Below are 13862 nucleotides of genomic sequence, written 5' to 3' on the forward strand. Positions count from 1 at the left end.
TTCTGGGCCCATTCATTAGGAAAATACAGTCTTACAGTGTATATCATGCTATTTCAAGCAGCAGGTTTTAGGCCAATAGAAGTTAAATCTTCTATAATCTATATAGAATAATAGAACTTCGAGTTTGGTATTTCATCATTGTACACTAACAGGTGTGACGTCGACAAGCATTTTGGTTAGTGTTTTTGTTGCTTTGATTTGTTTATCCAATCTTTAATTGAAAACCAGAAAGATAAATCCATGAAATAGATTAATGGAAAGCAAAATGAAAGCACTTACATAACTAAAGTTAGAATTTGACTCACTTGGCTCTATCAAAATTAAGGAATCAGCACTTGCGTGTTGTCTCTAAGCTTTATGTGCAGTTCAAGCACGTATATTTGGTCGTTGAAGCCGTCCACGGTGGATTCAGGAGTCGCAGGCACCGCGCACCGCTGGATTCTTAAACAGTGAAATAAAAAAAATGCTATGGTGACGTAGCAGTAGTTTAATCGGTTAACGACTGCCCGAGCGAGCTTTGTTACAGATCGCTTGGGTTTAAACATAAAATAAGTAGAACATTTTTAATTAACCAAATTGAAAAAAAAGTATAAAATAATTTAATAATTTCAATAATTGACTAACCTAATTGGGGAAGGAATAAATTTATTTCTAATTCATTAATCACAATTTTAAATTTTTCTTTCTAATAACTTTCTAAATGTTATGATAACAAAAATTTAATCTTTTATTATAAAATAATCAAAATTATTTCTTAATACAGTATCAATTGCTTATTAAAAATTTAAATATTGAGATTATATTCACATAACAAACAATAGACGTGACATGTTTATATAAATAATGAAAGTTCCAAATTCATTTATCATTTCTAATTTTATTATTTTTTTCATGTGAAATGTCTATGGAGAATTCCATATATCATTATCTCATTAAAGAAATTTTTTATCTTTCTTTGCTATTGCTTTATGAAACCAAAATTGCAATATTGCAACTTTGGTGAAACAGTTTGGATTTTTATGTTCAAAATATATAGAAAAAAAATTGCAATATGTATCTTCACTTATTGCAATTTTGGTGAATGATATCTTAATTTAAGTATGTGTTCATAAATTAATTGTAAAGAATTATTAAATTTGTCCTTAATAAAATAATGATACATGGATTTTTCCATGGACATCTCACATGAACGAGTGATGAGATTAGAATAATAAATAAATTCGGAATTTTCAATGTTTATACAAACACGATATGTTTATTGTTTGTTAATGATTATATTCTCAATATTTATTTTTTAAATAAGCAATTGATATTGTATTGAGAAATAGTCTTAATTATTTTATAAATAGAGGATTTATTTTTTTTATCACAGTATATAATTTTTTTTGAAAAGAAAGATAAATAAATAAATTTTAGAAGTCAATGAATTAGAACTTTTTATACTTTTTTTTATTTGATTAATTAAAAATGTTCGACTGCTTATATGTTTAATAAGAAATACAAGCATAGTTAAATTAAATCATCATCTAATTGAGGAAAATAAATTAATTACATTTATATGTTTCAAAATTATTTGAAAAGGTATGATAATTAATATTATAAGTTGAAATTAATAATTAAAGAGATTTCCGATCCATTTGGTATATAAATATTTTACCTGAAAAAATATTTTGAATAGAATAAATATTTTTTATTGAAATTGCTAATTAATTTGATAAATTAAACAAAACACTATTATCTTGTGTATTTTTCATTAATTACTAATCGATACGAGTTACTTTATTGAATTAGTAATTTTAATGCAACACTATTTATATAAATATTAAATTTATAAATAATTTCAATTTTGCATTAGACTTATAAATAGTTTTTACATCATTATTATTTTTGTCAAAATTTCAATTTCTTCACCATCGAATAATTAATACTGTTGGGAAAAAACAAAAGAAAGGGAGGAAAAGTCATAACACTGTCCCAAAAGCGCGTGGAGTACTTAATAAAACGGACACATGCTCGTAATTTATAGCCAAAATGGTGGGTATTTAATCACCCATTTGCATTACCCTACGAAGCCTAGAATCAAAGCGCCTCTCTTCGACAGTTCGTCGTCTCTAAAGTAGATTCTGCAACAACACAAAGCAAAACAGCGTACAATTTGGTCTCTGCACTTCTAACCGGAATCATGGGGGACCTCTCGTCGAACAATACCACCGGAGAGGTTCGGACAGCGCCGAAGGTCCCGATCGCCGGCAAGAGAAACATACTCATCACTAGTGCCTTGCCTTATGTCAATAACGTTCCTCACCTTGGCAATATCATTGGCTGTATTGCTCGCTCCTTCTATAAATTATTGAATATTTTGCTTCTAGTTAGATTTTTTTTAAGCTACAAGTTTAAGTGTGGTTAACTGGATATGCAAGTAATTGATAAGTGTTCTAATTTTGGCTTATTTATTTGGTTTTTTTAGGTGTATTGAGCGCTGATGTTTTTGCTCGATATTGTCGTCTTCGAGGATACAATGCCATATACGTATGTGGAACTGATGAGTATGGAACAGCAACTGAGACAAAGGCAATGGAGGAGAATTGTACACCTAAAGAAATTTGTGACAAGTAACATTTTTCACTAGTCTTTATGTTAAATTTGAATATAATTTAATTTTCATTTTCAAGATTTATGATTTCTTGAAGCTGTCCTATTAATCATGATTTTCATTTATTATGTAAAAATTAAAATTTAATGTTATTGCAAGGGTTTTGAAGGGGTTTGTTTATCTGATGCTTGTTTTGATTTTTTCATTTATTGAGCCAAATATTTTGAATTTTAACTTCTTCTCCATGGCATTCTAGGTACCATGCAATTCACAAGGAAGTATATAAGTGGTTTAATATTAGTTTTGATGAATTTGGACGTACTTCGACTCCACAGCAGACAGAAGTTTGCCAAACAATTTTTAAAAAGTTGTTGGAGAATAATTGGCTTTCTGAAAACACAATGCAGCAGGTATGGGGTCGTATTTTGCCTTGTTTAATGATGTTATATGGGCCCTTTCCTCTATATATGTGTAATTGTTTAGTTGAATGTTCACCATCATCTGTGTTACTAACTCTTACCTTGATCCAGCTTTACTGTGATACATGCAAAAGGTTCTTAGCTGATCGGCTTGTAGAGGGTACTTGTCCTACTGAAGGGTGCAATTATGATTCTGCACGAGGAGATCAATGTGAAAAGTGTGGAAAGCTGTTGAATCCAACAGAATTAAAAGATCCTAAATGCAAGGTATGCAAAGAGATTGTTCCTTTTTTTTTTTTTTTGTCATACCTATCAGTTTGTAGCAATGCCATCTATGATTTTAGTAGGTTGGGCTTGCATAGCATAACTAAATTCTAGAGCCATGAGCCTAAATATCTTAAACCCTTCTTTGCTTCCCATTATTTTTATGCATTGATAAATCCCCTACAGGAAAGGGGAACTATTTGGTATGTGAATAAGCGTATTGATGCCTTACAATTGTATAGATAACTTTAATTCATAAGCTGAAATTTAGACTACAGACAAACCTAAATATTATCCCATGTAGCAATAATTGCAAGATGTGATGATTTTACTTGACATTTATCTGAATACCTGAACAGGTCTGTCGAAACACTCCACGCATTCGTGATACAAATCATTTGTTTCTCGAGCTTCCTCTGCTAAAGGATAAATTGGTACAATATATTGAGAACATGTCCGTAGCTGGATCCTGGACTCAGAATGCTATTCAGGCTACAAATGCATGGTTGAAAGAAGGACTAAAGTCACGATGTATTACTAGGGATCTGAAATGGGGAGTTCCAGTTCCACATGAGAAATTTAAGGACAAGGTAGAAATATATTTAGTATGTTGTCATCATGTCGGTTTGAAGTCCTTATAGTCTTAAATGGTTATGTGAACCATGTTGGTCCAATCCATGTCTTTCTTTCTTCTTCTTCTTCATATATATATATATATATATATGTATGTGTGTGTGTGTGAGTTTGTGCATGTGTGTGTGTGTTGCATTTTCACCAACTTTATTGATTATAACTTCGATTTACATTTTGATAGGTTTTCTATGTATGGTTTGATGCACCTATTGGATATGTCTCGATCACGAAGTGTTACACTCCTGACTGGGAGAAGTGGTGGAAGAATCCTGAAAACGTGGAGCTGTATCAATTCATGGGGAAGGATAACGTACCATTCCACACTGTAAGTGTACTGTTATCCATGTTTTCATTGATGACATTTGATATGGAGATAAAAATGTTAAATGCAGACTTATAAATCTTGTTTAATATCTGTGCAAATATTTCATGTCCCAACTAAGGTGCTCTTTTGGCTTAATCATACATTACTTTCCTAATCCCATACATAAACCCTGCTTGGTGGATTGCCAAGGGGTTGTTTGACAGGTCTGTAAGCTGACCATACCTTGATTTCTTCACATGTAATCTTTTTCTTCAGGTGATGTTTCCATCTACTCTTCTTGGAACTGGTGAAAATTGGACCTTGATGAAGACCATAAGTGTTACGGAATACTTAAACTATGAAGCAGGTTAGTTAATCATGTGATATTGATTTCTCCGATGCAATAATTGGTAAATTACTCAAATGGAAAAAAAATTATGAGGATAACCTTCAAAGATCAAGAAGATATGAGCAAGCTAATGTTTTCCCTTTGATATCTTAAACTTTTTTAATTTGTTATTGCAGGGAAGTTTTCCAAGAGCAAAGGCATAGGAGTTTTTGGTAATGACGCAAAAGATACAAACATTCCTGTAGAAGTGTGGAGATATTATTTATTAACTAACAGGCCAGAGGTAATCACGTCCTTTCCAACACAATTTTCTCTGTAGTTAGATATTCTTCCCCGTTTTTGCATTATGTAAAATGCTAATTGGTGGCGCTTGTGTGATTCAGGCATCTGACACACTATTTACGTGGTCCGATTTGCAAGCAAAACTTAACAGTGAGTTGCTCAATAATTTGGGCAACTTTATCAATCGGGTTTTGAGTTTTATTGCTAAACCTTCAGGTACATAAGCTGCGCTTGAGTTCAGTTTTAGATTTCTGAAATTACTTGTTAATAAGCCAGCTTTTAGTGGATGGGAGTTGCAGGTGTCTGTCCATAACAGGGCTTGGCATTTTGAATATATTACTCTAGTTCTTTTTTTTTTTTTTTTCATCATTTTTGTTCCCTTTGTCTTTTCCTAAGTTTGTTTAATTCTGAAAATTTCCTCTTTTTTCATTCTACTTCAACTGTGCCATCCATATTTCATTTTTCTTTAATCATCTTCTCTCTAAAAGGATAGACTTGGTGCATGATTTTTCATGCGTTTTTCCTTCATTCACTTGTAAAGTTCTTTATAGAGTTTGTAGCACCAATAATCATTCTGATGCACCTCTCAGTGTACAACTTCTAGGATTGACTTGCTGCCGCTATTTGTGTCTTAAGGAAAACTGGAATGACCAAATCTTCACTGACAATTTTAATCTACAGGCACAGGATATGGATCCATCATTCCAGAATCTCCAAATGCTGACTCACATCCCCTGACAAAGAAATTGGCTCAAGAAGTTGGTAAATATGTGGAGCAATATGTTGAAGCTATGGAGAAGGTGTTAATGATTTGCTATTTACTGCTGTTGCATAGTGCAGACATCCTGAATCTTCTAATGCTCTTTGTTGCATTTTTCCAGGTTAAATTAAAGCAAGGACTGAAAACTGCAATGAGCATTTCTAGCGAAGGGAATGCATATTTGCAAGTAAGCTTGAAACGCTGACAATTACTTAGATCCATAAGCTTCATTACTCGTGCGCCTTGTTATGGTTCTGCTGTTTTGACATGGCTCCAAAACCAATTTCTGTTGCATTTTCTTGTAGGAAAGCCAATTCTGGAAGCTTTACAAAGAAGACCAGCCTTCATGTAACATAGTTATGAGGACCTCTGTAGGACTTGTGTATCTTCTTGCATGTTTATTAGAACCTTTCATCCCATCTTTCTCTCTTGAGGTAATTAGTTGCCCTGGAGATCCATGAGTGGTTGTCCTGGAAATTTTATCAGATGTTAATTTGAGCTGATACATTTTTTCTTTTAAAATTTTTATACAAGGTTTTCAAGCAGCTTAATTTGTCTCCTGAACAAGCTTCACTTTCTGATGAAAAAGGAGATATTGATAAGGCAAAGAGACCTTGGGAGTTTGTACCTCCCAATCATAAAATTGGACCACCAGAGCCATTGTTCAAAGAATTGGTATGCCCTCTTATACCTCATCTGCAGATCTGCATTATTGCATGCCTGCATTTGGATTTTTGTTTTTTTTGGGGGTAGGCGGGTTTGCTTGGGAATGTGCAGGTCTTTGTTGGTGATGTGGGAGCAGGTGTAAGAAATGGTGTCTAATACTTTTACCTTCGTTTATGATATTAAATTAAGTTCATTGACATGTAGAAAGATGAAGAAGTAGATTTCTTCAGGAAGAAATTCGCTGGAAGTCAAGCTGAGAGGGCAGAAGCTGAAGCAGCAAAGGTTGCTGAGCAACTGAAGAAGACAAAAGTTTCAGGTAATAAATATTTTTGTCTTTTCCTCTCTTAATCAAACCATGTTATTCTCTATCCCAGAAGCAATTGCTAATTTCTGCTGGATTGCTTTTTATCACTGTATATAATAGTAGTTGATGCCGATTGGTTTCTAATAGTTGCTTTGCATGACTTTTTTTGTCTTAATGGATAAACAGACAGTGGAAAGAAGCAACAGACTAAAAAACCAGCTGCCCAAGCCAAATCAAAGAGCACTGTCGAACCAGAAATTTCGATCACAAGACTTGATATTCGTGTTGGTCTAATTACGAAAGCTCAGAAACATCCTGATGCTGATTCTCTCTATGTAGAAGAAATTGATCTGGGAGGAGAGACTAGAACAGTCGTTAGTGGACTTGTCAAGTATATACCTCTAGAAGAGATGCAGGTATTTGTTATCTGTTTTTGTAGTTCGTAATACTATGATGCCTTTTTTTCACTCAGGAAGTGCCTTTCTTCGCCTTTTTTTATGTTTACGATTGCTTTGTAGAATCGGAAGGTCTGTGTTCTTTGCAACTTAAAGCCAGCAACCATGAGGGGTATTAAGTCACAAGCTATGGTTCTTGCCGCTTCCAACAGTGACCACACCAAGGTAACCTGGCATCAATCGTATTTGCATCTTATGCACTTTTTTCTTAATCTGTTTTCTAAGTGTCAAATCTTTCTGAACTTTCTAATAGATTTCTAATTGTCACTCTGAATATAGCCTGTTAGAGTATCTCTGTTAACTAGTAATTTAGTTAATCGATCAATAATGGGATTCGTTGCTAGAAGAAAGGTTCTGTGACATGAACGCCCAGCCAATATGTTTGTGGAATATAGTGTTGTAGCTGATGGTAATAAACCTGTTTATCAAGCATGTATTGGTCAATCTGTGCTGGGTGTCTATGAAAAATTAAATTTTAGCATAAACATTTTCTTTTGATGTGCGGATTTGGATGTTGACATGACAAGTTAGATCTAGGTGCTAGAATCATGTAACTGCTCATAATTTTTAGTAACTCCATTTTTTTTTTCAGGTGGAGTTGGTCGAACCACCTGCATCTGCTGCTGTTGGAGAGAGAGTTACATTCCCTGGGTTTGAAGGTGAGCCCGATGATGTCCTAAACCCTAAGAAGAAGGTTTGGGAGACGCTGCAAGTGGATCTCCAAACTAACGCGGATCTAGTAGCGTGCTATAAGGATACTCCATTAACCACATCTGCTGGAGTATGCAAGGTTGCATCCATTGGAAGTGGTTCAATCAGGTAGGTAGATACCTTAAAAGTATTGACGAGTCAGAAAACCCCAGATTTTGTCTCGCTTTTTTTTTTTTTTTTAAGTTTGCCATAGCATTTTCAATTTCTTGTAAAAATGACTTTTTCCTTGTAATGTACTGTGTAAAATGCTACATGTATTGCTACGTTTATAATGGTTGAGTTGGATTCTCAATTGGCAGCTCGCAAGAATAAAAAAAAAAAAATCTGAATTACTGGTATTATAATGTTTAAAACTTCAATTAGATGATGCATATTGAAAATCTTCAAATTTGAGTTTTGAACTGTGAAACCTGATCTTACAAGCAGATTTAATATAAAAACTAAAAACCATTATAAATCTGATTAGTAGGCATCAACATTTCCAATCAACTGCATAGAATCCCTGTCTCTGTATATTGCTTCTGTTTGTTTATATGTATAGGTTTGCTCCTTTCCTAGTATGATTATAATTTAAGACAGTTTTGTGAATATATAGACCAAAAAGAGGATTAGCATTTCGGTAAATGATGTTTAGTTTATTGGCTAGGAAATGGAAATCCAAGGAGGAAAATGAAAGAAATTTTGTGATATTGATTGCAAATGAAAATTTGGAGCTCGATGAAATTGATAATCCAGCTCCAATTAGCATTCCAACTGTAAAAATCTAGACACTCATTGGCCATTGCACTCAATATGCCTTGAATTATAATCATTCAATTTATATTAATAGTAATGACACATGATTTGAATTTTTTTTTTTTTTTTAATTCAGTGAGAGGTCCAACAAGTGGAAATGACTTGAGTCACTAAATTTATGAAAGCTATTATACTAAATATAAGATTAACTGGGTCACACCTATCTGTAATATTTAAAGAAATTTAATTTTAATGTGCGTTAATTAAAAAGAATTATTTTGATGAAATATGTACATTTTCACGGTATCAACTTGCCTTTTAATTGATTTTAAAATATAAAATAATAAGTACTCTAGATTTTCTATACAAAATCATATATTATACTTTTCTTTAGAATAAGCCATCCTAAATAACAGGTAAAATTCTCACAAAGAACCAAAACTGATCTAAGAGAAGTATGATCTACTTTTGATCAACAATGCAGTCTCAAACCAAAATTAAGATCGTGGTACAAAACAATTTAATTAAATTATTGTTTTCACAAATTACTCATGAGATAAAAAAATAATTTAATTAAATTATTGTTTGATTTTACTATAATTTAATAAATTAATTATTTTATTAATCATGGTACAAAACTTAAATGATTTATATTTTGAGAGAAATGGGAATTCGTATTAATTAAAATCCTTATTACTACAAACATAGTTTAATTATTAACGGTGTTTAGAAGTTGACAAACTGAAAATGCAACGTTGTTCTCTTAATATTTTAACCAATTAATAAAATAGTCGACGGTTACTAAAACAAATGTTAAAAGATCAGAATTCAGAACCGTATATTTCACGCGACTGCAAAGGCGCTATAAAAGCATATCCCAGAAATATTAAAAGCGGCATTAATCAACTTGTACGAAAACAATCTCAACAATGCACTAATTTAATCCAACGGACTAAATCTTCTACACGCTCTTCTTAATCTATCACGTGTCAGCCATAAAAGCCTGTAGCCACGCGCTGACTTGTATACAGGCCAGCCCTAAATTGTTCCCCCCACTCACAAATCCTCTGCAACTGCAAGTGTTATTTCCTTTTCTTTTTTAGCATTTTCCGTTTTCCTAATATTATTTTCCTTCAGGAGAGAGAAACCCAGGCGAAGAGGAAAACTAGAGAGAGAATATAAATATTCGTTAAAAGAGTATGACTATTACACCTTTTGCAATTTGGATCTGCCTCTGAAAGGTTAGTTTCTTTCTTCTCTAAATCATTTTGTTATTATTTATTTTCTTTTGTACACGAATTGAGGAATTGTTGATGCGAGTAATAGCTTAGCAAGTATCTGTTTCTGCTCGGTCGTATTGTGAAGTAACGTGATGATGAAGATGATAGTTAACGACGTCGTACGCAGATTTGGAAGTGCATTGATTTGCGTTGAGAGATGAATGTTATAGAGGTGTAGTTGCTGGTCAATGGCTAATGCTTATTGACTTTGTGCGGTCCTAATACTGGTGATTAGGTCAAATGCGAACTGAAAATCTGAAAATAGGAATTTATTAGTCTTGATAACTGTCAATGGCTTTTGTTATTTAAATCTGCTTCAAAATGTTTGCCAATTTGGTATGCTGTGAATGTGATTCTTTTGGTGTTGTTTAGTTTATGTTTTTAAGTGTTTCTTTTTCTGGAGTAGAGTTGATTTCATATGGTTGAAATAAAAATCTTAAATTGATGAGAAGATAATGAATGTAGCATTGGTAAGATATCTATTCTTGTGTTAAATTTGCTCCAAAATTCAAATTTTCCTTTCTTGATTTTTTTTTTCTACTTCTAGTTTTGATAACACTAATGATTGTCGGACAAGAAGCTTGGATTTTGATATATTAGACATTTAGACCCTAAGATTCAATGGCATGTGTCTTGATGTGCATGTTTTTACTTGTTATCTACACTAGTTCCGAGAACCCATTTGGCGTCCAATTACCTTTAAAGAAAAAAAGTGTGTGACATAATAAAAAAAATAGTAGTAAAAAGGTGAGATTTTCCCCATTATTATCTGCTTTTCTCACCATCTATTATATATATTCATATTTTCATTCTTACAAGAGGAGGCAAATGAATTCGAGGGACTTGTTTGAGCTGTTTTTTTTTTTTTTTTTCTGTTTCAAATTCTGAGTTGTATTTAGGTTGCTATGCCTCATTTACCATGTTTCTACTTGTTTGCCTTTTGTAAAAACTACCATGTAACATTGATTCTGTAGCCAAAACAGTGTACTAATCAATGCATCACCTACAGACAAATCATTCCTGAACATCATAATGATCATTTGATTGCAATTTAATTACAAATAGTTTATTTCTAACTTGTTCAAATGGAAACCTGCCTTCCATTTAACCCTTGCCTTCTTTCATATCATGCTTTTCCCAAGGAGCATTGTGGAGATTTACGGTGGAAAAGGAGTATATTGGAGCAGGTTAACAAGGTTTAAATGTGAGAAAGTACAAAGTGCTCGTTTCTAAGTATGCTTTTCTCAGGGGCTATGTCTATCGAAGCACATTATAGAGGAATTTTGGAATTCAACATATCGTGTTTCCTTTTAAGTTAGTTTTGGGTCCTCGTACGTATTTGATTATTGGTGCTTAATGTTGTTTACTTTTATATAGGCACTTTATACTCTCTTGAAATATTGTATTTTCAATTCTTTTGATTGATTTACAAGGCAACTTATTTTTCATTTTCATTTTTTATGTAAATGTCTTGAGAAGTTGAGTTCATGAAATGTATACATTATTATGTGCAATTGTTATGACTATGTGAGGCTTATAAATATCTTTCATAGTTTCCAAAAGGTTTCTGGCATTCGTTCATTAGAGTCGTGTTCAGTGTATGACTCAAATTAATTCTCACTTTTGCTGATAGTTATAACACTAATTTTAGTTTACAAAGTAGTGCTGGTCGTCAGTTTTTCTTTCCAATGAAGGTTTATCATCTCATCTATTGCAGTGCATAGTATTGCAGGTTATAACCTCAGCAATATCATAGCAGAAGGTGCTTCTTGAGTTGTTATTCGTTTTGGGCACACATATAGATGGCAGAAGGACTATCAAGCTTTTGGGGTCCTGTAACAACTGCAGAATGGTGTGAGAAAAATTATGTCTATTCTCCTTATATTGCAGAGTTTTTCAATACGATATCTAACGTCCCAAGCATTCTTTTGGCATTTATTGGCCTGATAAATGCTCTGAGACAACGGTTTGAGAAGAGGTTTAGCATACTTCACATATCTAATATGATACTTGCCATTGGAAGCATGCTTTACCACTCCTCACTACAACGCGTGTAAGTGTTCTTCTGTCTTCTTCAATAATCAATATGCTTCATTTCTTTTCATTGCTTCACTAGTTATTTGGACCAATGAATTAAAATTCCTTTAAAATTAGAACTATTTAGTAGATATATACTTTGAATGTGATTTATATCTTTTTTAATCTGGTGAACTTTATAATTTTCTTGCTTAAGAAGTTAAAACTTCCATTTAGTCTGTAGGAAGGAATTTTATGCATTCCTTTGGCGGCTTCATTGGGATAGGAACATCTAAGAGATCTGCATTTTGAATTCAAATGAAGCGAAAGTGTAAGAGATGCCTCTAGGTTACATATCCTGCTAAAAATTTGATTCTAGGTTTATATATGACAGCCTTAAATCTTGTTGACTGTCTGGACCTTTCAGATACAGTGCATAAGTAAATGCGTATAGACAACATGGTATTTGCATGAATAAAGACGTCATAAATTTCTCCCTCTCAGGCAATGGAGAATTGAGGAGTATCTGAGCTACCTCTCTTGATTTTACCCTTGGAAATAAATTTCCATTATTTTAGGTATTTAACTACATTTTTGGTAGAACTATGAATTCCCTATTTGTTAATGAAGTGATATATACTCTTTGAGATTCTTCAATTGGTGAATGAAAATCAGAGGAGAATAGAAGAATATCAATAAAAGGGTTTCAGTGGAGTGATGATTGAATGACTTCTGTTGGCCTTATATTTGTTGAAGAATCTCTCAAACTTATGTGCTAATATATCTGTATTTCTGCCCGTGGCAAACACACGTCTTCTCTGATTATATAAAACTGTGCGGCACTATTTGTTTTGTTGTCATTGGCATTTACATTATGTTGATTTAAGGTGGGTATACGACCTATTCTCAGGCAACAACAAGGTGATGAAACCCCAATGGTGTGGGAAATGCTTTTGTATCTCTATATTCTTTATTCACCAGATTGGCACTATAGGAGTACAATGCCCACCTTCCTGTTTCTCTATGGTGCTGCATTTGCTGTCTTCCATGCATTGGTTCGTTTTGGAATTGGTTTTAAGGTGCACTATGCAATACTTTGTCTTCTCTGCACACCTCGGATGTACAAATACTACATCTACACTGAGAATGGGTCTGCAAAGCGGCTTGCAAAATTATTCGTGGCTACCATATTCTTGGGGACTATTTGTTGGCTGTTTGATCGCATTTTCTGCAATAAAATTTCTAAGTGGCACTTCAACCCGCAAGGACATGCTTTGTGGCATGTTTTGATGGGCTTCAATTCATATTATGCAAACACATTCCTGATGTTTTGTCGTGCTCAGCAATTAGGATGGAATCCTAAAGTCGTTCACTTCCTGGGGTGGCTCCCATATATTAAGGTTCAAAAACCAAAGACCCAGTGAGAAATGCAGGGAAGCAAGTGGCGTCCGTTTGACACTCTTAAATTTGGAGGTAGATATATGGTTTTGCCCGATGAACAAACAATAGAAGTCAAATTTTTCCTTATCTTCTTTGAAGTGGATGTAAATGATAGTTGAATATTGCAATCGGCAGTTGCATTTTGGTTAATTGAAGTTGTATAACAAGTGGTTTTGCTTAGAAAGATGTATGGTCAGTGTACCATATATTATTTCCAGATTAAATAGGTCCTTGATTCTTCTGCAAATCTGAACATGTAAATTCATCTTGTTGTTACCTACGCATTTTTAGATTTCTTAAATACAAGAGTTCTATTACAAGGTTCTGCTCACTATATTTGACCGTGGTCAACATTAGAACAGGAATTCAGCCACCTATGCAGATCTGTGAATCAATCTTAAGACCAATTTATATTCATTTGTAACTTACCTGTTCTGTAATTGAGTTATTTTTACTTGCTAGTGTCAAAGAGTTGTTCGAATGGACGCAATGCATATTGAACGTAAAAAAGCTATTAGACTATTTCTCAATTGGACTAGTCTGTAAATCACAATGCACAAAGTTACAACTGTTACAAATCTTGATCATTTTGCAGAAGGCATTAATTTCACTCTAGTTACCATTGTTGCCTTATATTATTTATTACTAAGC

The 13862-nt window shown here is 33.3% G+C and overlaps 2 protein-coding genes across 4 annotated transcripts; both read left to right on the forward strand.

Moving 5' to 3' along the window:
* Nucleotides 1-2060: 2060 nt before the first annotated feature.
* On the forward strand, nt 2061-8078 carry LOC105633157 (methionine-tRNA ligase, putative / methionyl-tRNA synthetase, putative / MetRS). Its single transcript, XM_012215720.4, has 17 exons — nt 2061-2324; nt 2468-2612; nt 2850-3003; nt 3124-3279; nt 3636-3866; nt 4091-4234; nt 4490-4580; nt 4739-4845; nt 4946-5060; nt 5526-5644; nt 5726-5791; nt 5910-6038; nt 6139-6279; nt 6475-6586; nt 6761-6990; nt 7093-7194; nt 7622-8078. Exons 1-17 carry the CDS (start codon nt 2183-2185, stop codon nt 7850-7852), a joined length of 2415 nt encoding a protein of 804 aa, XP_012071110.2. The 5' UTR covers nt 2061-2182; the 3' UTR covers nt 7853-8078.
* Nucleotides 8079-9510: 1432 nt separating this feature from the next.
* Nucleotides 9511-13542, forward strand: LOC105633158 (alkaline ceramidase). Of its 3 annotated transcripts, none has more exons than XM_012215722.4 (3): nt 9511-9716; nt 11473-11808; nt 12682-13542. In XM_012215722.4, the coding sequence occupies exons 2-3, from the start codon at nt 11558-11560 to the stop codon at nt 13193-13195; spliced, it is 765 nt and encodes a 254-aa protein (XP_012071112.1). In that variant the 5' UTR covers nt 9511-9716; nt 11473-11557; the 3' UTR covers nt 13196-13542. The 3 variants fall into 3 exon arrangements, with proteins under 3 accessions (XP_012071112.1, XP_012071113.1, XP_012071111.1); XM_012215723.4 differs by having other exon boundaries at nt 11480-11808; XM_012215721.4 differs by having other exon boundaries at nt 9512-9716; nt 11488-11808.
* The last annotated feature ends 320 nt before the right edge of the window (nt 13543-13862 follow it).

The sequence above is a fragment of the Jatropha curcas genome, chromosome 7 (assembly GCF_041381405.1).
Source record: "Jatropha curcas cultivar XTBG-Jc1 chromosome 7, XTBG_Jcur_1.0, whole genome shotgun sequence".
NCBI lineage: Eukaryota > Viridiplantae > Streptophyta > Magnoliopsida > Malpighiales > Euphorbiaceae > Jatropha > Jatropha curcas.

Coding starts and splice junctions, on each gene's coding strand:
- LOC105633157 (XM_012215720.4), top strand. CDS start 2,183: ATGGGGGACCTCTCGTCGAACAATACCACCGGAGAGGTTCGGACAGCG. Junction 6,039..6,138: donor TCCCATCTTTCTCTCTTGAG/GTAATTAGTTGC, acceptor TTTTTATACAAG/GTTTTCAAGCAGCTTAATTT. Junction 6,991..7,092: donor TACCTCTAGAAGAGATGCAG/GTATTTGTTATC, acceptor ATTGCTTTGTAG/AATCGGAAGGTCTGTGTTCT.
- LOC105633158 (XM_012215722.4), top strand. CDS start 11,558: ATGGCAGAAGGACTATCAAGCTTTTGGGGTCCTGTAACAACTGCAGAA. Junction 11,809..12,681: donor CACTCCTCACTACAACGCGT/GTAAGTGTTCTT, acceptor ACCTATTCTCAG/GCAACAACAAGGTGATGAAA.